The 27971-nt window shown below is 39.5% G+C and overlaps 1 protein-coding gene across 4 annotated transcripts in view; it reads left to right on the top strand.

The window, feature by feature from the left end:
• The window catches only part of il1rapl2 (interleukin 1 receptor accessory protein-like 2), a 574476-nt gene that overhangs the window by 336636 nt on the left and 209869 nt on the right, over nt 1-27971 (top strand). For all 4 annotated transcript variants that reach the window (XM_031280024.2, XM_031280023.2, XM_031280026.2 and 1 more), the window contains exon 3: nt 26246-26415. In XM_031280024.2, the coding sequence (XP_031135884.1) occupies nt 26246-26415 (170 nt within the window). The remainder of the gene's footprint in view (nt 1-26245; nt 26416-27971) is intronic.

Here is a 27971-nt window from a genome sequence, read left to right as displayed (position 1 = left end):
TGTTGTTGAAAAACGTCATATTTTCTTGAGGTAGGACCCCGAAACCCCCCTTATAAATATGTGCAACTAAGTCTTCCGTAAACTTTGGGAAAACACTGCATGAGCAGTGGTGGAAGCTCCTTTACTTGAGTAAAAGTATCAATCCATTCATACAAACATACTCCATTACAGATGGAGCATGTTTTAACTACTTTATATGAAGTTTGGTAGTTTGAGTCACTGGTTTCCTTGGAGGCGGCCCCTCCAAAGGGTCACCAGATTAATCTGAGGGGTCGTGAGATCATTGATGCGGCACCAAAGAAGAAAAAAAAACAACAAATATGTATTTATTTTTTGTCTTTGACTTGTCTTTGACTTGTCTTTGATTTGACTTTGACTTGACTTTTTTGTGAAGTAACGTATATTTTAACCTCTGTTCTCCATCAGTTATTTAAATAAAAACATCCGATGCAGTGCTTTTTCTTATAAGGGGGTCACAGGCCGTAAAAGTTGGGAGCCAACAGTAAGGAGTAAAAAGTAGCATATTTGCCTTTGTAATATAGTGGAGAGGGAGTGAAAAGTATATACAAGTACCTCAAAAAGCTGTAGTTAATGAAGGACAGAGAACGCCACATAACAACCATGTCATCTGTGTGTGTGTGTGTGTGTGTGTGTGTGTGTGTGTCTGTGTTTTAGGGGTGACTGTAGCAGCAGGTAATAAAGGTGACCAGACAAGAGTGAGGTTGCCAGGTTTGGTGGCACAGTATCCCCCTCCTGCATGTCAGACTTCAGAAGGACTGGCATAAACAAACTCGCACAGGAAAACCCCGGTCACCTAACCGCTGCCAAACTCTGTCTGTCGGGTACACAACATCCGAAATATACACATTTTATCTGTCACTTTTATAAAAACGGGTATATTGATATATTGATTATGATCCCTGGTCCCTTACGTTAACACTTAAAGCAAATCTTAACCCTCAACTATCATCATTGTCAAATGAGGAAAGTTAAAATGTGCTCGTTTTGGAGCATCTCCTCATCTTTGGAGGACTAGACAACACATTCTCACTCCCAGCAGCTTTGTCAGGTGCCTTTGGCGTTTGTTACTGACGTTTGTGAGTCTCCTTTAGTGTCTAGCCCCTTTGGCGTCATATTTCGATGCGCTTGGTCGGGGCTCATGGCGTCATTTTATGATGGTCTGGGTCGGGACGTACTGACTGACATGCGGCACGAGAACGGGACAGTTAGGTTTAGGAAAAGATCGTGGGATGGTTTAGAAAATGTACGTTTCAGTGACACGCGGGACAAGAACGGGACACAAACCCCCGGTCTCCTGGGTGAAAGTCCTGTGTCAAGTCATGCGGATCTTCGGTCTTTAATACTACTCTCTACCTCTGTCTCTCTTAATACTACGTTATCTTGTAGCGCCGTGGTCGAGCTGCTGCTCCGTTCCACACAGACGCTAAAGGGTGATTTTTGCGTCGATATCTGATGCTGAGAGACACTGACCAAGCGTCAGTATTTTACAAAAACAACTTAAACAACTTTATTCTTAATTGTCACATACACACAGTACAATGTAATGAAATGGTATCTGTGCAGTTTAACTCATCCTAGTATTAGGAGCAGTGGACAGCTATATATAGAAACCACCCGGGGAGCAACTTGGGGTTCAGTGTCTTCTCAGGGACACTTTGACATGTGGCAGGAGGAGCCTCGGTTTGGACAGCCAACCTTAAACGGTTACGGGGCCACCACTCTACCTCCGAGCCTTAAGCCACCCACGAGTTGAGCGTGAGAACGGATTGATCTAGAAGCACACATAGGCACAAATTGCAGATTCCAACTTCCACTGCTCAAAAGACCTTGATGTTTTCTGGCCTTGCTCAATGTACCTCTCTTCCTTTCAATATTTCCGTCCTTTCTCTCGTTCTCTCTCTCTCTCTCTCTCATACATTCTTTATCTCTTTTTGCCATGAAAATAAATCATGTGGCCTTCACTCTGAACTTTTATGGGGAGAGTAAAAGGCACCGTGTCCTCAGAGGTTATTACTCAGTCCATTGCAGCTCTGTTTAAGGATTAGACTGAGATTGAACAACTTTACTGTGTCGGAAACCTCACATATTGCAGCCAGATAGGAACAAAGGGTCATTGGAATCAGTTAAAAATGTAACATTGGGTAACACTTCATAAGAACCATCGCTAATAAACGCTAAATTAATAGTTAATTGATCTTCAGTTAAAAGTTATTATACTGTTAAAGGTGCCGTAGGTAGGATTGCAAAGATCCAGGACTTAGCCAAAAAATTTGAACATCGACAACTTCTCAGTCCCTCCCCCCTTTCTGCTAAAGCCCAAAACGGTCTCCTAAGCCCCTCCCCCCACAAGGGAGAATGAATGTGTGTGCATGAGCAGTGATTGACACACAGTTAGACAACCCCCCCCCTGGCCCTGATTGGTGCATCTGAACAGGGAGCGGTGGATTTTTGCAAATCACACTACAGGCTGTAGGTGGTGACAGAGGAGCCGGATTTTTGTTTTTAAATGACCTGCTTCATGTAGTTCTACTGAAACATAGGGTCAGTTTCAGCAAATATGACAGAAAGTTAGTTTTATAAGTCTTACCTACTGCACCTTTAACAAATAATAGCTGTTTTATAACATTTACTAATTATTAGTCATGTTATAATTTATTTCAATAGTTTACTGTTGCCCAAATCATAACATTTTATATATTATATTAAGCATTTGTTGATGATTTAGAAATCGTTCATGAATATAAAGTTGCATATATTCAGTTGAATGTAATACCTTGTTAATAGTTAATTAAGACTTTGTAAAGCATCTATAAGCATTATTTAGATGGCTATTATCAGTGAAGAAATAATCAAATAATTGTTGCTTGTATAGATTGCCAAAAAAGGTTTAATGTGGCCAAATGAAGTTAGTTACTTGATGCTTTATAAAACACATATTAATCCCTAACTAATTATGATAACCATTAGTTGCAATTTTATAATAGCCATCCAAATAATGTTTTTAGATGCTTTACAAATCAATAATTAACCATTGGCAAAGTATTAACGATCTATCCAAATTCATGAACCTATAGTGTAAGACACTAAGCTAATGATAAAAAAAAAACATTCATTATAACATGACTAATATTTAGTAAACATTATAAACATAATTTCATTGTTTGTTAACGGTGAAATAACTATCACCTAAAGTCTAATTCACTATTAATATACCATTTATTAATGATGGTTATTATAAAGTGTTACCTACTGAGGGTTTACCACTGTTTGTCATTCGGTGTATTTCTCCTTTAGCGGCGCTGACAGCTCAGATGCGCAGGGAGCAGAACACTGACATGTGATGTGTTGTGTGTTTGCGTCAGATGAAGACGTGCTCCAAGGCTGTTCCTACTGCCGTTCAGCTATTACTTTTTGGCTTTTCCCCTTTCCTTAATTGTGTTAATAGTAATAGGTTTACAAAGTGAAAAAGCCCAAAGTCCACCCCAAAGGGACTTACCATCTCCAACAGAAAACACTGTTCACAAACTGCTCCAAACAGCTCTATTGTAGTCCAGCCTTTACTTCAGAGACAAACGTGGTCACTTTGTAACACACGTTATAATGCTCGCCTAGCTGCTAGCATGGCACGCCCTCATACTCTGCTTCTGACTGGCTAGTAGTCCTTACCTAGCTACTGCGCACTGTGAGACTCCCAACAAAGATGGAACAGAAGTGAGATGTCTCACTCTGTAGCTAAAACAGAGAGCTCAACACACAGCGTGAAAAGAGGAGCTGCAGCAATGTGCAGTACAACAAAAACATAGTGCTTTTTGAAAATCAAACCATGTAAACCTATTCTGGTACAACCTCTAAATACAATTATGAACCTAAAAATGAGCATAATATGAGCACTTTAAAAATATGTAATATATAGACAGGTAGAGAGGCTGAGAGACACACAGAGAGAGAGAGAAGAGGGGGATACAAAGTGATGATGGAGAACGAGCGGTAGGTAGGTACAGTCGGTGGTGGAATTTCCGGAAACAGCATGTTGTGGCATGATGAGACTAAGGGAAAGCTTAGACAACATATCAATCAACAATCATTCATAGGTCACAGGTCAGGGGACGAGAATATTTGGCCAGACTCTAATAATCAAACCTGTTCAATGATTTGTCCCTGTTCAGACAGCTGCATGATAAGGGAATGTTTTGTCTTAGGACTGTCTGCTTTTGGAGGTCGGTGGGCCTGCCACACTTTAGCAAACTTTCCAGAGAGAGAGATAGGCTGTACTAGGCTTTAGCATCTGTGTTTAGACGCCTGCAATATCTTAATTTACCTTAAAGGTTTAGCTGAACGTAACGCCTCCAGCATGAGTTAAATACACCTTCAGAAAGACAGAAACTTGAGAGAGTTGGGACGGCACTGCACAATGACTGTGAATGAACTGTACTGCCTCCCTAAATTGTCTCCTAATTTGAGTGTTCATTGAATGCCTCTTGTGTAAGTCGTCAAGGTCTCCCGAACCTTCTTCACGTAAGTGAAACGAGTTGTGCTGCTCCTGAGTTTTTCTTCTAGACAGTGGGTGGAGCGAGAGGACGATACAGAGAACAGATTTAGAGACTGAAAGAGCAGCAGAAAGATAGAGGGAGGATGAAAGTGAAGCTGGCAGGAGACTGTCAGCAACATGCGGCAGGTGTAGGAGTACTACATTATTCTGCTGGCTTTACATACAGTCACTCTCCATGTCCCTCCCCCCCTCGCTCTCTCTCTCTCTCTCTCTCTCTCTCTCTCTCTCTCTCTCTCTCTCTCTCTCTCTCTCTCTCTTGCTGGTATAAATGTGTGGAGTGTGTTGGAAAAGTTTCTTAGAAAAAGGTCTTTGTTCCCGCTGTTGTTTTTTCAAAGTCCAATTTAAATTCAAATTCAAAGGGGCTTTATTGGCATGAACGTTTCAACAATGCGGCCAAAGCATCAAAATACAATTTGTCCAAATATTCGGGCAGAACCCAGTATCTCTTTTTCTCTCTCTGTGTCTCTCAAATTCAAAAAGGTTTTATTAGCATGACTCTATTGAGATGTATATTGCTCATCAGCAAGCGGCAGGTGTAGGAGTACCACATTACTTTGGCTTTACATACAGTCCCTTTCCATGTCTCTCCCTCTCTCTTTCTCTCTCTCTCTCTCTCTCTCTCTTTTGCCGTCATGAATGTTTTGGGTGTGTTAGAAAAAGGTCTTCGTTCTCTCTGTTGTTTTTTCAAAGTCAAATTCAAATTCAAAGGGGCTTTACTGGCATGAACGTTCCAATTACAATGTTGCCAAAGCAACAAAATACAATTTCTCTCTCTCTCTCAAACTCAAATTCAAAGAGGCTTTATTTACGTGACCATATTGAGACATAGTATTGCTAAAGCACATAGTACATCAGGGAAGAGTACAGTTTTTAAGATGCAAACAGATTAGTACAGAAAAATACTTTGCACATCTACAATGTGAGACAGGTGCGTCGGAGGGGAACAAGCAGGTCAAAAGTGGCAAAGAAACCCTGCACACTGTCTAACTTGCAAAAAATATATAATATATACAGTAGTATATAAAAAAAATGTTTTGCCTAAAGATGGTCTAGTACTGAAACGTTGCCTACTATTAAACTTTATATGTTATTACATTAAAAGTTAGACAGTGTGCGGGAGTTTCTTTGCAACTTTTAACCTGCAAGGATGCACCAATAAAACATTATGTTAATATTAGGGCTAATGCAATAACCATGTCAACAATGTTTAACAACTGCAAGAACGTAACTGATGGATATCAGCTATAACATGAAAATATTAATAATAATACAGTACAGTCTAATCACAGTCTAATAATGAATCAGTCTCTCTCTCATCAAGATCAGGATTCTTTACAGTCATCAGACTCAGTCTCCCAGGCCTCTGTCTCCTTTCAGCCATGGAACCCGCTGGCTTCATCTAACTGTTAAAGAAATGGGTTTCTGTTATTCAGACATGAGTCTCCATGACCAAAATGTTCAGTAGCGGTTTTATTAGACATGACAGGACCATGTCAGACAGATCTGTGATATTAGGCACCTGGCGTGTAAGAGGGAGCATTGGCGCTGTCGGAGGACAACGGGGAGTTGGAGAGTAATGATATCAAGTGATGGATTTTTAAATCTAATTTGCGGTTTTGCTCTGTGGCTTGAAACCACACTTGTGCAGCAAGCTGAGAGCTCTGAAAACAAACACACAACGAGCAGGGAGCAATGTTATTCATTTGGACTCGTGTTTGTGGTCCCCCAACGATTATAAGTCCAATATGCGCTCTAGCTCTGTTTTGGTCTCCACCATTGACTTGAAAGATGGACGACCCATCTCCAGTTCCTCCCACTGTACAAATGTGAGGCCAAAATATCCCAGATACTGGTGCTGCCATCTTGTCATTTTGTAGCCAGAGTTGGCATAGTAGTGATCAGGCGTTGGAGCGGCGGCGTTGAAGTTCCGCCCATACACTCGCTTGACCAATGGCGAGTCAATCACAGCTGTCAATTATGATGTTTCATCCTCTTTTTATAGCATCATAACTCATAAAAAACAATCTTACCAAAGTAATTAACATACATACATCAGCTTGGTCAGAACTAACTAAAATGACAGAAACCATCTTTGGGAAAAACATATTTGACGTTTTTTTTTTATTTTGGCCCATGTCCCATCCGCTAACATGGAGGGGGGCAGGGTTTATAGGGACCTATATTCTGCAGCCAGCCACCAGGGGGCAATCGAGATGTTTTGACTTTACCTTTGCATCTTATGCATCAACCCCTGGTCTCCGCCAACTCCTGAGGGAAATAGCTGGCTCTTTGGCTGCTAAATGTTCCACTATGTTCATAGTTGCTAACTTTGTGTCAGCTGTTTGGTGCTGGGCATGTTGCCTACAGCATGCGTATCAGTTTTCTTTTTTTTTCTTGCTAAAAACAGCCACTGGTTGGTGAACCAAAAGAGCAAAAGTTGTGTGAAGGCATGATTAATTTTCCATAGTACTGTAGATAATGTTTCAATTTTATTTTGACTGAAAAGAGGATGTAAGTGCCTAATCTTTGATCAATATCCATTCTAGTGTCATTTTAAAAAAGAATAGCTGTAAAAGAAAAAAACAGAAACACGTGGAAAAGGTCAAAGTACTTTTTTCAGTTCTTGGGTAGTGTCTGCAGACAAACCAGCAATCAGATGGTTTCGCACAGCGTCTGGAAAACTGGGGCAAAAGAATTTCATAAGGACTCTCTTTTGCACCTAAAGCTTATTTCTGTGAGGACACGGTAAAAACTAAAAGACATCCCAAATGAGCTAAGAAAAATTTGACAACATATTTACATAACAAGGTGTACATCTGAAAGGGGTTTCTTACCACTCATTAATTATTCACCCTCTCTCTCTATTCAGTCACAATAATGCAGTGTTGTAGTCGAGTCACAGACTGTTGAGTCTGAGTCACCAAAGAAGAGTCTGAGTCGAGTCACCATTAACTGAGTTTGAGTCCAAGTTGAGTCACGAGGCGAGAGAATAGTGACTCAAGTCCTAGTCCAAGACTAGAGTACTCCATCACTGCCTATTACACATAAAAATAGTCTTAAACTTCATCCAACTTCCGAGTCCTATTTCACGAATGCTCGAGTCCGATTTAATAAATTCTCAAGTCCTAGTCATCAGTGCACAAGTCCAAGTCCAGTCACGGGTCCAGAGAATAGCTATTAGAGTCGGACTCAAGTCTGAGTCCAGGACTCCAGTACTACATCACTGCAATAATCCCACTCCCCCTTTACCTTTGTCAAGATTTACCTTTGCCACACTCTCTTGCACTTTTACCCAGCTCTCCCTCTCTCTCTCTCTGTAGGGTGCTGTCAGTGAACAGGTGTGCAACTACTTCTCTGTATTAATGACGGACAGGAAGAAAGCAAAGGGGACCCAGTGTGTGTGTGTGTGTGTGTGTGTGTGTGTGTGTGTGTGTGTGTTTGTGTGTGCGTGTGTGTGTGTGTGTGTGTGCACGTGTAACACACTAGAGAACTGACAAATGCGGGAGAGACTGTGACGCACGCTCCATCGACAAAGTGACAAAATGGAGTGGGTAGGATATATAAATATATAAATACACACACACACACACACACACACACACACACACACACACGTAGCGGCACAAAGCAGCGGTTTGACAGAGGACAATGCTTTCAAAGCTTGAAAGTTGTTTGGTTCTGCTCAGAGGTGAATTTCCGAAATCCATCCAAGTTGAATTTTCTTGTGCCTGTCCTTTTGATAGAGAATTGGAAACATTTCCACCGTGGCATCAGTTTTTCTTCAAACAAAAGAAAAACGTCTGTCAGTGTGATGAAGTAATTTTTCGCCTGTGCAGCTTTGCCTTTTTGGAGGAAGATGTTTTGGTGTTTTTGTTGTTGAGAAAGATGGAATCATAACTCTGACACTTTGTCTGTTGGTACATTATCACATTTAGAATTTACAACAGTGATATCATGTCACCTATATATACACACACATGCATGCACGCACGCACACACGCACACACGCACACACATAAAATCAGCTTTTGTGTCTTATTTCAACAAGCCACTAATACTTAAATATGGAACAATATGAACAGTGGTTACCAGTGTAACGTCATGAACTGATGTCTGTCTCATTGTCTCCTTCTGGACATGCTAATCCCTCCAGCAAGTAACTGTCATAACAAGTCAGAAATTCCAAACAGAGTTGACTCGTTTATTGAAAAAAATAAGAAAAGATTCTATGATAATACCACTGTAATGCAGATATATATAAGGGATTCTTAAAACCCCCTCCAATGAAAATCAAGTTTTAATCCTTGTTAACATGTCCATATGGTTATATCCCTTGAGACATATCATGAGCGAAATAAGCAGTCGGAATGTCAATGTTTTTTATACTTTAAAACATCTGGACGGGGACTTCAAACGTAGTTATGTTTGCATGAAAACTTATGAATGGTCAACCAGTTCTCACTCCCAGCTTGTAAAATACTTGGTCAGTGTCTCTCAGCATCAGATACGACGCAAGAAGCACCCTTCAGCGTATGTATGGAACATGTGTGTGTGTGTGTGTGTGTCCCATTCTTGTCCCGCGTGTCACAGAAATGTACATTTTATAACCCCACCCACAATCTTTTCCTAAACCTAACTGTCCCGTTCTTGTGCCGCATGTCAGTCAGTACGTCCCGACCCAGAGCGTCAAAAAGTGACGTCAAGAGTCTGTAGAAATATTTTATTAACAAAATGTGTGTATGTGCTCGTTGCAAAAGAGCTGTGTTAGTCATTGAGGAAGTGGTTAAAATCACTCCGGGTGACCTCTGATGCAGTTAAGCTTAAGTCATACAAATAGTTTAGGCTTTTATGGCATAGAGGTGCATTGTTTGAAGGTTGCGAGAACGGAAGAGGAAGTTGCACCACATGAAGGCCCCAACCTTGGTGTGTGTGTGTGTGTGTTTAAGTTTCTCTTAAGAAACCCCCACCCCCTACCCCCCGTGAGGATAGGATAAAAGCTTGAGGGAGACAACAGATCAAGGCTCATAATTCAGACGAGATCTTGGTGGACCAGCTCTGACGTAATGTCTGTTGCCAGGGAAACTTAGGTGCTGTTTGTGAACCCACAATTGTGTTGTAACCTCTTATGTTGGACACAGTAAACTTTGCTTAACTGAACTCTTCGTCTCAGATTGATCCTTGTGTTCTGGTAAACTTAAATCCGATTAAAGAAGGCGTGGGAATTAATTAATAGGAGTCAGATTTGACAGGCCTTAGGGCCTCATTTGGACAAAATTCCACTACAAGTCCCGAGACTTTTAGCGTGAGTAATAAACGCCAAAGGCACATGACCAAGTATCTGTATTTTACGCAAGAATGTGTTGGAATGGTATAATACCATGCAACGCATTCTCACGAACGGGTCCGTATGATATCGTACGACAATTTATGCACACCAAAACATATGATATCCTACGAAATTAGGAAACCGCCGGCTGGTCACGTGACGGTGGGTGGTCATGTGACGGCGGCTGTTTCAGCCGCTACAGAGCTTTGCGACGCGGGCTAAGGACCTCCGTCACAGCTCGGTTGTATCAGCGGCAGTTAGTAGGTGTGTCTAGCCGACAATGGGTGACTTTGAGCCGGGTACAGAGCACCGCGAGTTGCTGCTCGTTTCGGTGGCGATTACAGTTAAATTTAGTCCACAAAATATAAATTAAGATTAGGAAAAAGATCGTGGTTTGGATTAAAACACTCCCAAGAAACACGCATTGAAACTCTTTAGTTTCCCCCGGGAAGCGAACTCTGCTCCCTAGCTTAAAAGTCCTGTGTTTTTTGTCAAAACAGTACTTTTGCCTGTAGAGAATTTGAGTTATTTTGTAAGGATAGTTCCACACTGATTACCTTCTGTTAGGATAATTATTTATCAAAGAATGGACAAAATCACTAGAGTTGTATTAAAAGTTTGTTTACTTGCAGCAAGTACAGTCAGTTTACAGCACTCCAGCATAAGAACAGAAAGTGACTGAAGACTTTTTAAAGGAGTTGGGAATCAAGTTAGTTATTTGGTTCATGCAATCCTTAGCTTTCTTCTTATCTCTGGTCAGGCCCGGCATCTCCTCCACATTATGCGTTCTGCCCTCAGGGATACATCCTGTGCTCTTTGCAAGGTCAATCAGCTTTCATGATTAACACATGAAAGACAAAAATACTAAAACAGCAGTTTGGATGCAAATGGTTTAACAAAGAAACTGAAGCAAAACTGTTCTAAGCATAAGTTTTCTAACACCTTACAGTACAATTGGACAAGCTAGAAGGCAAATAAAAAGTAGCATACTGATGCCTTTATCAGTTTGTGTCAGTCAGCGACCCTCACCCTTGAGATCCTTCCCCCATAAGTCACACTCCCTCCACTTTTCATATTCAAAGACAGCAGTCATTAATCACCTGACCACAAGATGACACTTGTCAGGAATACAAACCCATGGTTTGTTTGAGCAAACAACCGACGCTGTCCTTTTGTCCTTATTTTGAAGTATGATAGGCACACACACTTTCCTAATCCTGCAGAAGATCATAATCCTGAAAAAAAAAACATTGCAGTAACCCTGAGAGTTCAACAAATAAATACAATCATTATCTGAATAAACATAAAATATATCATTGCTCTTCTACATATAAACCTGTCCAGCAAGCCAAGATTAGATTCAGGTTTAATGATCAACAAAGGAAAGGTTGGCTGTTGATGCACCAAACTGATACAACAAGACAAATGCTATATAAACAAAAGTGTCCTTAAATTAAAAAAATATGGACAATTAAAAAAGAAAAAAAACATGTACAGTACACATTACATTTTGAATGCAGGTGATTGATACAGTTATTTATCCCAAAATTGTCGCTATCTTTCACTTCTGTCATCTCACCATTTCCATCTTTCCTTTATTTGAAAAAGTCTCAGATCAAAGTCTCTATTGATCTGGTTGTATTTGTGTCCTCCCATGCTGTATAATTGGTTTGGTCTAGATTCATCTCCTCCATTATCTCATTTATTAGTGTAATGGTACCACATTTGATTTGACATTGATTAATTTATGTTTTTAATGAAACAAACAACTTTCTCTTATCATCCTCTTCTCATCTTGCTCCTTTTAATCTTTGTTCACGCTCTCATTATTCAATGAGAAGTCACTCGATGAGGGAAAACATTCTTTCCCATTATCTCTCCTGATATGATTCTCTTTTCTTCATCCACACGTGCCTCCTTTGTTCCTCCTTTCCATCTTCCTTCTGTCCCTCCCTCCATCTGTCCATTCATCTATATATATATATATATATATATATATATATATATATATATATACAGTGCTGCTCATAAGTATTCATACCCATGGTCAAGTTGACTAAAAAGAGGAATAAAAAAATCATCTTTTGGAAATTGATCTTAATGCCTTAATTAAAACAATGAGGAAAAATCCGACCTTTTAAGGACACCATTTTTTTTTGTGAATTAATGATGTATTGTAAATAAATAAATGTTCTTCCTTACTGAAATAAAACCATGCCAATCTCTAGGTATGGTGAAGGGTATGTCGTGATGTGGGGCTATTTTAATTCCAAAGGCCAAGGGAACTTTATCAGGATGCATAGTATCCTGGATCCATGAAATAACTGGCCTTTAAAAATAAAATTCTGCCTTCCTCTATGGGAATTTAACATAGGGGTATGTATAATTATTGCCCCTGTATTTTAAGGAAGAATATCTATTTATTTACAATACATTATTCATTCACAAAACAAATTGGTGTCCTTAAAAGGTCAGATTTTTCCTCCATCAATTTCCAAAAGATGATTTTTTTATTCCTTTTTTTAGTCAACTTTAGCATGGGTATGAATACTTATGAGCAGCACTATATATATATATATATATATATATATATATATATATATATATATATATATATATATATATATAAACACACCTCTTCAGGAGTTATTACGGTTAATAGGAAGGCCAATGTGCTCTCCTCCCCAGGGAAATGGGACTCATTACTTTTCATTAAGTACTTTTGATCAAAACTACTCCCTCATCCTCTACATTTCCTCTTTTTCTGTATGATCTTCACTTGCACATGCATGTCTTTCTCTTCCATGACCTGATATACAAAAAACAAGCAACTGCTTTTTAAATAGCTTTCACGATTTTCAGGCCAGGCTGACACGCTGAGGTTTATTTCCATGAATCAACTGCACATGGCACAAGCTCAGCGAATGTTTTCAAGAGACACATGGCAGAACTGTAACACAGTTGGAAATGGTACAGTTACTAGTGGTGAGCCTGGCCTCCAGCCTGACCAATCAAATCACATATTTTCTTCCTCTTTATGGTAAGATAGTCCACTCTGTTCCAGGGCACTCAGGCCATTTAGTGATAGAGAAGTCCAAAGCTTCTCTGCCACAGAAGCTTTCTCTTAGAGGAAACATATATCTCCAGTCCAGTTAAATCAATTAAACTGAAGTAAACAATTACACTAGAATGAACATTCTAGAAGTCCTACAAACCTGATCGTGAAAATATGATGTTGTATTGAACTTACACCAAATCATTCAATGTGTTTTTTATTGAGTGGCGTTCCTTCCAGCATGTATACAAGGTGATTGTGGACAGATAAAACTTCAGTTTGACATTGTGTGGCTGCCAGTGTGTATGCAGCAGCAGTTTTGTTTTTAATAAATGTCACTTATTTCTTTCTTTTGTTCAGCAATGTGGGTTGTTTGAAAGACTAGTCACTAGTGTGTGTGTGTGTGTGTGTGTGTGTGTGTGTGTGTGTGTGTGTGTGTGTGTGTGTGTGTGAGGGTGAGGGTGAGGGTGAATACATTTCAGTCTGTTTGGTAGCATTAGACAGAGGGCAGATTGTGGTCAACTCGATTTATTCAGCGCTGGCGCTTGTGTGTGAACGTGTGTGTTTTTACCATGGCTGTGGGCTATATGTGTTTGTGTGCATGTTGTCCTTGTGTGTGTGTGTGTGTGTGTGTGTGTCAATACAAGCCTTGTATGCTGATAGATGCTGTTGTAACTCCATAGAACTGAATGAAGGCCATAACCCACACATGCATTATCATATTCATACAGCTCACAAAATAGATTGCTTTGGCGTGTGTGTGTGTGTGTGTGTGTGTGTGTGTGTGTGTGTGTGTGTGTGTGTGTGTGTGTGTGTGTGTGTGCGTGTGTGTGTGTGTGTGTGTGTAGTGTTGAATCCACTGGTTGGTGCAACTCATTTTTGAGGAGTCATTTTGAAAATGGAAAACGCACTCTGTCCCTCTCTTTCTCACGACTCTTCTTGCTCTCTCTCTTTTACACATACACACACACACACACACACACACACACACACACACACATACAGTATGTCCTCTCGCCACATATACAAAGCACTATCTTGGCTAAAGCCTATTCTCATAAAATGTGTCCAGAGAAAAGAAGTAACCATCAAGTCGGCTGTGTGCTGAAATTGAACATCAGCACAAAACACCGGGCCAAATGGCGGGTACTTTCTCTCTCTCTCACACACACTCATTCGAATCTTGTTCTCTCACCTTCTTTCATCTCTCTTTTGTTTTTTTTCTTTCCCTCTTGTCTACCCTCTTCTCACCTGGGTGTAAATTGCCCTGCAGTGGTGATAGACTTAGTAGTGTGTGTGTGTGTGTGTGTGTGTGTGTGTGTGTGTGTGTGTGTGTGTTGTGCACTCGCTGTGTCATTTTGGTCTATGTGCCCCATTCCTACGTGTGTGTGTGTGTCTGACTTCTTTCCATTTTTTTTTCTGTGCGTGTTTGTACCTGATTGTGAATGTCGGGATCATTACCTGTGTGTGTGTGTGTGTGTGTGTGTGTGTGTGTGTGTGTGTGGGGGGGGTCAGATCAAGCTATTATTATGGCAGCAGCTGTAGCGGTATTGCAGGGGCTTGTGGGAGGCGTGCAGACAGGCAGACGGCTCTGAAGGGCTTTACATTTGACAGACAGGCCTGAGCTAAATATATTAATAAACTACATAACTCACAGTCCTCCAGCTATTAAATACAATAAAACATGTATGGTTATTATTTTCAATATTAATTTTCACTGTTAAACTATATTCATTTCATCTATTGTGTAGTCTTTAAGGTAAACTTATATATACAAAAGTTTGTTCCCACGAACATTAATATGAGCTAACTACTGTTAGTAGAGCGCCACCCACACAAACTCAAAGTTCATAAATGCTTTTATATGTTATTTCATTGTGGAATACATGTATAGTTTTATGTTCTTTTGTTTGTAATTTGTGGCTATTTATTCATGTGTTTTGGTAATCAGCATTGGTCGATTAGTTTAATTAGATGTTTATGTTTTGCGGATGAATTAATTAGGGCTGGGACGATATGATTTTGTCCCCATCGGATTCTTTCATGATACATTGGTGCCGATACAATTTGTATTGAGTCGATAGTATTGAGTATTGCGAGTATTTTCTTTCCCTTCTTTAACCAAAACAGAAGTTTAATAATACACTTCTAGAGACAATATATCATGAGACATTTCTAAAAACTAATTGTTTTCTAAGAAGAATGCACATCACATGTCAGTCAGTCAGTCAGTCTGACATTTATTTAATCTGTAAAGAAGTAGATAACATGGATTTTCTGCATTTTCTGCTTTTGGTGGAAACGTATAGCCTGACAAGCCAGACCTACATCAAGATGTTGGGTCTGGGAACTCACCATTGGCAGGGCTCAATCCGAGGGGCGGGATAAACGGTTGTCTTTCTACAGGGAAAAGAATCACTTTTAAAAATCACGATACAGGTGATTTTTCAGATTTTTTTCCACACCCCTAGAATGAATTGAACCTATAGAAAAGATAGGATCTTTGTCGAGGCCACTTTTAAACAATCCCAGCAACCCCTAAATTAAAAAAAGGACAAATACTGTGTTAGTCCTTTGGGAAAATACCTAATCTGTCGAGTGTAATGTACAGTAGACTAAAGACTATATTTAGAAAGGGTTTTCCTTTCTAAATATAGTCTTTTGAATGAAGCTTCATGAAGCATTGTCTTTATTTTCTGAGCCCACTAGATGGTGATCTCTGTTCAACAAAGGTTTGAGAATACACTGAATTGCAATGCCTTAGGCCTTTCTCTTAAAACCAAGAGCGCCATCTAGTGGGCTCCGAAAATAAAGAAAATGGTTCACAAAGCTTCATTTTGCCATCACTAGAATTAGATGGTGCGTCTTTCCAAGTCAAATAGACTTTTCAACTTGTCACCATGACAATATTGAGTTGAAGTGAATGAACTTCATTGCTATTAGAAAAAGAAGTTGTTACTTCCCTTGATGACCTCATTGTGCAACAGAATGGCAGGACCGCATTGAACATAGCATAATGATAATGAAATAATGAAAACAAATAATTTAATGTCCCCACAAGTTTCACTATCGGTAGTATGAACAGAGTACAGTACTAGGGGCTTGGGGAGTAACGGAATACTTGGAACAGTGTAACATAACTAAGATTCCATATTGTCAGCGGCAGCATGTTACAATACAGCTTCACCCCTTTCGTTCTTACCTTTCAAAATAAAAGCCCTTCACTAAAAGGCTTTAGTGCAGGGCTTCTCAAACAAGGATACGAAGGCCGACTTCTTGAATTCCAACGAGTGCATATTTATTTACAGTGTGCCAAATCCACGTATATAAAATGAGACCTTCAAAAATAAAAACAAACTTGAAACTATCAAAAGGAAAAACTTGAGCAGAATAACAAAATCTACCCATTAGTGATGTGATGTTCTGTGCCCAGGCTTCTGAGTGTGTGTCGAGAAATCCTGGAAGTTTTCCGTGAAGCGCGTATCGAGGCTTGTATCGTGTTAGACAAATGACATCATTGATGACGTCCGAAGCCTCGCTGCCTGTCCATACCGCGTGACGTGGTTAAGGGAAGGGGTTCGAATCTACACCGGTTTTATGATACATCCATGATCTACACAAGCAATTTTCACTTTACGTAACTTCCCCAATTACCAATCAAATACATAAAAAAAACACCCATCAGTTGGTGTGGTCCAATGATGTCAGTGATGACATCATCAGCACAATGAATACACAGGAAATGCTCGGCGGCTCCTCCCCAAACATTCTTGAATGGTGGACCAGACAAAGGAGCAAAGACTGTGAGCTGTGGTAATTTTTTTGCTTTCAATTAAACCAGTACTCAATGTACAAATGTAACCATTTTAACACAAACAAACACTTGATAGTAAGTGCTGAAATGTCACACAAAAGCAATTGTAAAATTATGGCAAACTGAAAATCAATACAATATGAAAATGACTAGAGCAGTGTGTAAAATAAATGTGGACACATGTATGTACGCAAGCACAAGGGACGAAGTGGACAGTGCAGGGAATCTCACCCACTTTGTCACACAAATACTTGCTGAAAGCATGGGAAAAGACTGAACTTTGTAGCACTGAATGGTTGAGTTTCACCACCAAGGTGGTGCCATAAAGCAACATGTGTAAAGTGAGGAGTAAAATGCTATGCTATGTCAATTTATACATATACTTTTATTTTAAAGAAATAACAATTTCAACTACATTAAACCCTATGGAGCTCAAGATTTCAAAATGTATCTCCTCTTCCAATGTTTACAGTTTTTCTCAATTGCTGAAACACAATTTCTGAAACCTTGCTCCATTTTCTGAAAACATTAAACACAAAACCTCATCTTCAAGCACTATTTACAAAATCTCGGACTCCTCTTGCAAAATGAAACTTTCACCTCAAAACAGTTTTACCTGTGTTCAAAATCAAACACTGCTCTCAAATCATAAACAAAATGATCAAAATGATATACACGATCAAGCAGTCAGTAAACAATACACCAAAAAATAGAAAACGCATTGTTCAAAACATGTAGTTCTCAGGGAGAAGTACATTTTTTCATCTCAAAACAAATTTCATATTTTTTCCGTCATTGTCTTTAGATGAACGAAAACATGTTCTATCATAGTAGCTCAAAATTGATCAGAAATTACTACTTTGCTTTGCTCTTTGCAATTTTTTTTGTTCTTACTCCTCCTTGTACCCCTAGTTTTACAGTACTGTACCCTGCATCTCACAAACTTGTCCTTTGTCTCTGTGATACTGTAATTCTTGTTCTTTGTTGATATGAACCTGCAACCAGTCAATTGAGCAGTCAGTACTGTTGGAAAGCACAATGTTCAGGGCCATACAATTTGTTCATTGTACAGTATACAGCATACAATGCACTGTACTACAGTATACAATACTAAAAGGGACAAAAATCCTCTTCGTCTTCCTCTTCCTCTTTCCTGCCCTCTTCCTCTTCGTCGCCCACCTCGCATATGCACTCGTCCTCTTACATTGTTTCTTCTATCCATTCTCAGACTTTCTCCTTCCCACCTTCAACAACCTGTTTGCTCTCTGAACTGGCTTATATTGGTTGTGTCACATCATTTGAGTGGTTGTGTTCAATCAATGACATGTGTTCTCTATTTGTATTTGATTGTTGCCACTTTGCCAGTATGGATGACATGTGCATTAGAGTGCAGAATGTGCTTTGAGAATGAGAATGTGTTTGGAGATTTGCTGAAAAGTCTAAGTGAGATCTGCAAATTGTGTTTTACCATGTGAAATGGTTTAAGGTATTGACAACAGACTGCACAATTAGCTAAATGAGTTCAGGCAACTGAGAACTTTGTTCAGCCAATGGATTTTAGTGTTTTAGCAATTGAGAAAAACTGTAAACTAGACACTCCAAGCTCCACTAAAATATACTGTTACCACTTTTAAAGATTTTATACAGATTTCTGTTTTTAGCTTTTAAGTTATTCTCATGTCCATACTCCATTTATTCTGGAGAACCAGTAATTTGCTACATCCTAAAAAATACTGGGTCAATTCGAGCCCAATTTGGGTCAATCTAGCACCGAACCCAATGTTGCACTTACATGTGGCACTTTGTAGTTTGGCTTATTTGAAGCTAATGTACTTCTCCTACATGATTGGTGTTGTTGTTGTGGGTTTGTACTGACATGTTGGAATGCTCTTATTGGAAGTCGCCTTGGATAAAAGCATCAGCTGAATGAAATGTAATGTAATGTAATCTATGAGTATAAAAACCACTGGGTCACCAGTCGCACCCAAAAGGAGGTTATTTCGACCCAGTTTTAATTATTTATATTATTTCCACAGGGTTGATCAGCCACACCAATATGTAGTTATTTTGACCCAGTAACATTTAAATTTCAGTTTCGTCATCGATTTGTCCGAGATTTTAACCTTTCGCGAACACAATAGGTCAATGCGATCATCCAATCAACTGGTTTTAGAAGTCCCATGGTCGAGGTATAAACTGTGGGGTGATCGCGCCTTCGCAGTTGCTGCCCCAAGACTTTGGAGCAAGTTATGTAGTTATTTTGACCCAGTAACATATTTAAATTTCAGTTTTGTCATCAATTTGTCTGAGATTTTAACCCTTCGCGAACACAATAGGTCAATGCGATCATCCAATCAACTGGTTTTAGAAGTCCCACAGTCGAGGTACAAACTGTGGGGTGATTGAGCCTTCGCAGTTGTTGCCCCAAGACGTTGGAGCAAGTTACCCCCTGAAATTTGCACTATTACAGATGTAGCTCATTTTACTCGTGTGTCTCTCTGCTCTTTCCGTGGAGGACGTTGAGGATATCTACCTATTTGGAACCCTGATAACTGGAATGTTGCTGATTGGAGGATGCTTCGCTCTGGTTTATCGAAGAATTGGAAAGACTTTGGTAGCTGTCCAAAGCCCAAGGAAGCTGCCTGGCCTGACTGAAGCTGTCGGAAAAGCGATCAGTTTGCAAACTGGAACTATTAATTGCGTGATGGAAAACAACATGGTAATGACCCGTGGCTTGGATACCATCATGAGGAAGGTCATGGATTTGGAAAGAAAAATTGACCAGTTGAACAGTGTGTAGTTGGACAATAGAATGAATGTTTAAATTAGAGCAGCCATTCGCGTAGACAAAACAAATTTAATCTTTCGGCTCCCTTATCCTGAACGGCCTTGCCAAGGCCGTATCTTGGAACAAACAGTCACCCTGTTGGGGCTCTGCAAGCGAGACACTCTTGGTTCCTCCCCCGTCTTCCCCACTGCCTGCTGATTGTCGTATCGGTTCTGGACTGTTCAAGGGTGTCACCATGGCAACGTGCTGTGTTATCGCTATAACATTCTGCGGACTGGGTCACTAGTGGGACTGCCGGGCTGTGCGTTTCTCAGCAGGCCAAACTCCCCCAACCTACCCTCTCCCCAGTCCAACGCCTTCGCAGCCAAATGTGCAACTGTACATTTATGTTATGTTATGTTATGTTATGTTCAGCAGTGCAAATGTACTGTTTGTGTGCCTATGTGCTGAGGTGTTTTTTCCTGTTCCCACACTGTTCTTATCTTTATGAGGATAGTCTGAGAGTTGCTTTTTTTTTTCCCTCTCCTCTCCTCATGTGATGCTGTATTCTCCCTGCGAGAGTTAAGAGAGAGTTGTTTTGGCGCCGCATATATGGCGACTCGGTGTGTCTGTGCGTGTTGCTTTAATGTGACATGCACCTACAGCACCAGGACAAATTCCTTGTGTGTGTAAACGTACTTGGCAATAAAGCTTTTTCTGATTCTGATTCTGATTAAGATCCAAACTCAAAACGTATTTATTAAGAATAGCATTTAATACATAGTAGCGGTGTGACATTTTCCCTCTCCTCCTGTTTTTATCTAACCATTTCTGATTTTACTGTATTCTATGTTTTATTATTTTTATTGTATGTTTTGTTGTTTTATTCTTGGACCTTGATGTAAAGCAATATGGATACCTGCTTAAAGTGCTATGTAAATAAATGTTAGTTGATTGATTGATTGATCCAAAAACTGTATGCAGCGATGTATAGCATTACTTATTAGTTTGACTTGGTCCAAATTTGCAGTGGCAGGCTTCCAGTCAGTTTTTGTTTCGTTCCACTTATCAACACATCCAGGTGACGCTGTCGTAAATTCAATGTTTGAATGTTTCCACAGACAGACCTGGCTTCAGCTAAATATTTTCGGCATACAGTTTGAAACTAATTGGTGTCCATTGAGCTTGACTAAACCGTCTAACCGGGCTAAGTCTACTAGCATGGTACAGCTGATAGACAACAATTAGTGCGCTGCCAAGACTTCTGGGTAAAACTCCAGCTTCAGACTTCTGTTCCGAGTGTGAGTACTCAACATAAATAGAATATTTTGATGTGCTTGGGCGTGCCAAACCAATGTCGCATACTGATCTGAGCGTCCTGTACCCAAACGGTTTGGGACGAATACAAGTACCATTACAAACCTATATTGTAATCCAAAAGCAACGGAAGGTAATCCATTCACATTACTTTATTATTGTGATACTTGGATTACATAACTGACTACATGTCTTAACAGTTGGTTAGTAATTTTAGCGGAATACATTTTTAAAATAATCATTCCAATCCTGTATATGTATACTATATGTCTCTTCAAAGATCAGAATTGCAGAGAAGGTGAAGAACAGTTTTATTCTAAGCATTTTATTATACTTTTTCACTTTAGATACATTTTCAGAGAAACCTTGATGATAAAATTGTCAGCCAAATAAAAGTAGTAGTATAGCCCCATATTGAGGTTTGTGACTCTGTCTGAATGTGTTTTGCCCAAAAAGTCTCTGCACTTTTTCAAACTCTGAAACTTTGCCATTTATCCAGGGTTATTTTCATTCTGCCGTTTGGGAACATCCATATGCAAATAGAGCTGACGGGAATGATATATCTGGCCATGCTAACACCTCGCCCACACATTTAATATGTCTACAGACACACGCAGCTGCACTCTACCCTACGCACACACATATGACAGGCTTATATACACACTCCCACTCATGCACTTACACTCACCTGCACAGATTAATACACAGCATGCACGAGCAGAAGCAGGGATGAATGAATTATAGGGAGCTTGCTTTGGTTATGACCTGCAGCTACATAGTGAGTGTGTGTGTGTGTGTGTGTGTGTGTGTGTGTGTGTCCTGTGTTGAACATTGTCTGAAACAAAAGGCATTAGTCCAGTAGACCAAACTAACGTGATTTTCTATTAATGTGATGCCCTGTTTGTGTGTGTGTGTGAGAGAGAGAGTGGGATCCTCTGTGTTAGATGTTGAATGGACTGCACTCACACCTTCAATTTGTGTCAGCTCATTAATTTACTGTTCTGTTAATTCATTTACTTCATTTTCTGCACTTAGAAACACACACCCACACACTTAAACACACACCTTGAGTTTTTATGATGATAATCTTCTGAATATCTGGCAACCTTGTCAATGATTAAATGTCTGCTGTTTGTTAAATACTGTGTGTGTGTGTGTGTGTGTGTGTGTGTGTGTGTGTGTGTGTTGGATGAGTACTAAATCATTTGGTCGAGAAAGAGTGATAGTGGGTAAATAAATCTGCATGTGTACGTTGATACTACAGTAAATCTCTCCTGCCTCTGTATGGCTTGATGCATATTGCTAAATCTATAAATGTAACCAATTAAGTGTGCGGTCGTAAATCTGCGCCACAAACTCATGCAAATGAAGTCTTTAAATCTTTGGATATGACTTAACTCAACACAAATTACACTTGACACATTTTACAGAGTGCTAATACACGTGTACATTGATTTACAGCGGTAGCCACGGTAACAATCCACATCCAGCATAGAACATCTGACTTCTGACTGCACTTTAGGGTTGTAGAAACTGTACAAGGGGCGTAGCCACATCAGGGTGCATTCTCTAGGGATTGACTGCAAAGCTAGCGTTAAATGATTGTGTAAAATAAATATCTGTATTCATATGTGCACAGGAAGTGGGCGGGGCTTTTGCCAGAAAGGACATTTAAAAACTAAATCTAAAGGAAAGAATCTAAACTGAGTCTAACAGTTACAAGGAGCACCCTTTGTACACTGTGTGATTTCTAATCCGATTTTTGGACGTTGATCCTCCAAGGACATGCGAGATCCTGACACCAGTCTGAGTTAGCAGTGTGTGGATTGTCTGTGGGTTTTAGTTTGACTGAGTTAGGCCTGTAACAATTATTACATAATTGTCTAATTGTCTTTTTTTTTCATTGTTTCTTTGTTTAACCGCGATTAACTGCCAACGTTAGCTAAGATCCTAAGGGGTATGACTGTTGATGGTAACTGTTTGTTTAGATATGCCAAATTGTAATTATATAAGGGATTATTGGTCGGACTGTTGAGCTAAAGCTATGCTAGTTGTTGGCACTTGACTCTGTACACGTTCATAACAAAAATGATGAGGGTGTATACAGTTAGAAAAATGTTTTATAACAATAAAGAGGCGTTGTTTACTTCATAGGCTGTTAAAAATGATTTTTCAAATCATTTTTAACCTATATTCAATTAAATTCATTACAAAGACAAGATACTAATGTTCAAACTGATAAACTTTATTGTTTTTTTGCAAATATTTACTCATTTTGAATTTGATTTCTGCAAAACGCTGGGACAGGAGCATGTTTAACACTGTGTTACATAACCTTTCCTTTTAACATCACTCAATAAGCGTTTGGGAACTGGAGACTAATTGTTGGAGCTTTGTAGGTGAAATTCTTTCCCATTCTTGCTTGATGTACAACTTCAGTTACTCAACAGCCCAGGGTCTCCGTTGTTGTATTTTGCGCTTCACAATGGCCACACATTTTCAATGGGAGACAGGTCTGGACTGCAGGCAGGCCAGTCTAGTACCTGCACTCTTTTACTACGAAGCCACGCTGTTGTAACACGTGCAGAATGTAGCTTGGCATTGTCTTGCTGAAATTAGCAGGGTCGTCCCTGAAAAAGACATTACTTGGATGGCAGCATATGTTGCTCCAAAACCTGTATGTACCTTTCAGCATTAATGGAGCCTTCACAGCTGTGCAAGTTACCCATGCCATGGGCCCACCTAACACACCTCCATACCATCACAGATGCTGGCTTTCGAACTTCACGCTGATAACAGTCTGGATGGTCCTTTTCCTCCACCGCACACTTTTCCACCCTGCGTCAGTCCATCCAACCCTCAGATGAGCTCGGGCCCAGAGGAGCTGGCGGCGTTTCTGGGTGCTGTTGATATATGGCTTTCGCTTTGCATGGTAGAGTTTGAACTTGCACTTGTAGATGTAGCGACGAACTGTGTTAACTGACAATGGTTTTCCAAAGTGTTCCTGATCCCACATGGTAATGATGGTTTTTATAGCAGTGCCGCCTGAGGGATCGAAGATCATAGGCATTCAATGTTGCTTTTCGGCCTTGCCGCTTAGGTGCAGAGATTTCTTCAGATTCTTTGGATCTTTTGATGATATTATGGACTGTAGATGATGAAATCCCTAAATTCCTTGCAATTGTACATTGAGAAACGTTGTTCTTAAACTGTTGGACTATTTGCAGTTGTTCACAAAGTGGTGAACCTCACCCCATTCTTGCTTGTGAACGAGTGAGCCTTTTGGGATGCTCCTTTTATACCCAATCATGACCAATCAACCCGTTCACCTGTGGAATGTTCCAAACAGGTGTTTTTTGAGCATTCCTCAACTCTCCCAGCTTTTTTGGAACGTGTTGCAGGCATCAAATTCAAAATGAGTGAATATTTGCAAAAAAAAACCAAAATGTATCTGTTCGAACATTAAATATCTTGTCTTTGTAGTGTATTCAGTTGAACATAGGTCGAAAAGGATTTGCAAATCAGTGTGTTCTGTTTTTATTTACGTTTAACACAATGTCCCAAGTTCATTGGACTTGGGGTTTGTAATATTAATCGCAATTATTTCTGAGACAATTAATTGCACAGCAAAACTGGGAATTGTTACAGCTCTAAGAGATAAGAGATACACTTTATTAATCCCACAATGGGGAAATTCCTTTGCTAGACTGAGTCAGATTGTGTTAATAGGGTGCCAGGGAAAGAATTTGTTTGATTTTGTTTTGACTGCATTATCGGTTCATATGCAAATAATGCCGTGTGCACTGGTTATTTCCAGTATTGCTTAATAAAAAACCAAGAGGAAAATGATAATGTGAGGTTGAGGAGGTATATCTTTTGGCCAGATGACAGATCCAGGGGGGCTTTATTGCTGCAGGGTAGAGCTGAAATTAAGAGGGAAAGCGCCTGAAGGCTTCAGTTAAAACGGAGCACATCTATCTGTGCCTCAGACGATAAGAGGGGGGAAACGAAGTCAGAGGACCAAAAGGACAGAGAGAAAAGACAGAAGAGAAGGAGCGGAAAGGGGGGAGGATGGGCAGTGGAAGGAGGGAAGTCCATTTGGGAAAGCTGCTTGTCATTTTCCATCCTGACCTCTACATCTCACCAGCTCTTACTTGTCTTCCATCTACGACTTGTTTTCTGTTCGTTCCGGCTGACCGGGTCTCACCCCGACAGCGCAACACCCTCTTTCTTCTTTTCTCTCTCTCTTCCTTTATATATTTTATTATATTATTATATATTATTTAAAGAACTGGTTTGTATAGCTACAGTTAAAATACAGAATTGTTTTTAGGCCTATATAACATTTTCTCATACAAAGCTGCTCAGTTAGTAAACTGCTGAAAACATTAAAATTAACTTCAACAACATCGTAAAAAGCGTCCAAAAGGTCGAAAACAAGGTGACAAAAATGTCGTAAATGTGTCACAAAAGGTCGGAGAAAAGCAACAACTTCGAAAAAAAAATCAAAAATGGAGATAAAAGTGACAGCGTGGACTTCTTTAATCCCCCAAAACCAACCTCTGAGGCCGAACAAAAAGCTGTCGGAGCGCAAACTATACAATTCAAACTGTAAAAAACTAAAATATAACTTTCTATAGACAATTTCTGTTAAAATATACAGTCACGCAACTCTTTATACACATTTATTACAGTGCATTTTTTCTTCAGTTATTGCTCGCTTTTTCTCTATCTTTATTTCAGTTTCATGCAATGTATCCAGCAACACAATAGAAGAAGGCAAACATTTGGTTGAAAAAGTAAAATTAAAACAACGGCATTTCATTCATTTGTCTGTCATTTGATCTTTTCTTTCAGATGTTCAATTGCAGCTCCTAATACACTAACTTACCTTTTCATTATTGTCACTCTCTGTTTGTCTTTCACATACATAAAGTATAACATTTTCTGTATGTATCTCTTTTATTCTCTTGCGCTGTTGCCCCCTCCAACTCGTTCATGGAAGACAACACACGCACACACTCTCAATTTCATATTCAATGTTTTATTGCCTTGAAGGTAGAGAACAATATTACTGAAGAAACAAAACAATCTCCCTGTCACTCACGCTCTCTTTTTCTATTTAATTTTTTTTCCTGTCACTCTTTCTCCCTGGCCAAGCATGTTTTCTTTATAAAGAATCGCCTATAAAGTTTTTTTGATGATCGTTCATGTTTTGCTTCCTAACCTATTTGAGTTTCTAACCCTGTTCCCTGTTTTCATCAATGTTTCTCGCCCCTGCAGTTTAAAGCAGAGTTGTATTTGGAGTCGTTCCACTCTATAATGGCCTACAGTATGTACTGTATATCTATCACCACACTCTCAATATTTCTATGTCTGTTTTTCTCTCCTTACAGTGGATGGATGCATAGACTGGTCGGTGGATCTGAAGGAGTACCATGTTCTGGCTGGGGAACCTGTTCGGGTGAAATGTGCCTTGTTCTACAGCTACATCCGAACCAACTACACCATGGCAACCAACGCCAAGCTGCGCCTCATCTGGTACAAGAACAAAGGAGATGCTGAGGTAAGATCACTTGGAATAATAGCTGATATGATAGGTGGGGTATGGAAGTCCAACACTATCAACGATAAAGTGAAAATAATCAATCAAATGTAATTTGTCTTATGTGGTTCTTACATTTTTTTGTTTGTATTATAATTAAATAATTAGAATTAAAAGTCATCATAATCTTATTTATGTTAATCATCTTTATGGTGGTCTGAATCAGACCTCCATCTCACGTCTTCAACTTGTGCAAAATGCTGCTACTCGCTTTTTAACAAATACATCTAGACGTGCACATATCACTCCCGTTCTCTACACTCTACATTGGCTCCCTGTGCGTTTTAGAATAGATTTTAAGATTTTATTGTTTCGCACTATTATAGATGTAGCTCTTTTTAGATCCAAACTCAAAACGTATCTGTTTAGTCTGGCTTTTAATACGTAGCAGTGGTGTGACAATTTCATTCTTCTGTTTCTTTGTAACCTTTTCTGATTTTACCGTTTTCTATGTTCATTCTTTTTATTGTATGATATGTGTTTTTTACTCTTGGTTTCTGATGTTAAGCACTTTGGATACCTGCTGGTTCTGTAAAGTGCTGTATAAATACATTTTGATTGATTGATTGATAATCATTTATAATTAAAATTATTTGTTTTTTGTTTTTGTTATTCCAAACCATAACAATGCCATATCAGATCGTCCTCACCCAGAAAACGACCGTATAGGTTGATTGTGCAAGCAGCTTATAACGACCCATACTGATGTACTTAACTTAGGTACGTAAATTAAACAAATGTACTTAATTTAACCCAAACCATGACTTTTTCCCAAACGTAGCCAAGTTGAACGTGCGCCACTCACGGGAAAATAAGTTTTTCTTGAAACCCAGAAAACGACCATATAGGTTGATTGTGCAAGCAGCTTATAATGACCCATATTTTGTAGTTTGTTGTTAGGCAGCGACCTCTAGTAGCCGTATTAATTATCATAGCGCAAACGAGGAAGTGAAGTGACAAAGTACAAGAGCGTCAAATTCCACGTAAAGAGGCAGGTTGGGTTGGTTAATGTGTCAAACAACAACAGGACTTTCACCCAGGAGATCGTACTTACCGTACCGATGTACTTAAATTAATACTTATTTTAACCCGAACCACGACTTTTTCCTGAACCTAGCCAAGTCGTTTTGTTTAAATTCACAACGTTAACGTGTTTAAAACAGCAACCTTTTCACAACGTCCCTGGAAAATACGTTTTTTCCTTCGAAACGTAATTAAGAATGTAGTTTTATTGTATATGAACATAAGAGACTGTCCTCCCCCGAAAGACGCCCACATAAGTCATTTTTTCAAGCAGCAATTACGACCTATGTTTATGTTTATAGTGACAGCAGCCTCTAGTGGCCTTAGTAGTTATTATGAGAAAAAAGCAAAGCAGGTCGAAACATGACAAAGTGTAAAACTGCAAAATGTCCATGTTAGGAGGCAGGTTAGAGTGATGGATGGATCAAACAAATGCAGGACTGTCACCCAGGAGACCGAGGTTGTCCCATGTAAAAATGAAAGTAAACAGTGAG

The sequence above is a fragment of the Sander lucioperca genome, chromosome 1, assembly GCF_008315115.2.
Source record: "Sander lucioperca isolate FBNREF2018 chromosome 1, SLUC_FBN_1.2, whole genome shotgun sequence".
NCBI classification, from domain to species: domain Eukaryota; kingdom Metazoa; phylum Chordata; class Actinopteri; order Perciformes; family Percidae; genus Sander; species Sander lucioperca.
This window is presented reverse-complemented; position numbering and strand designations above follow the sequence as displayed.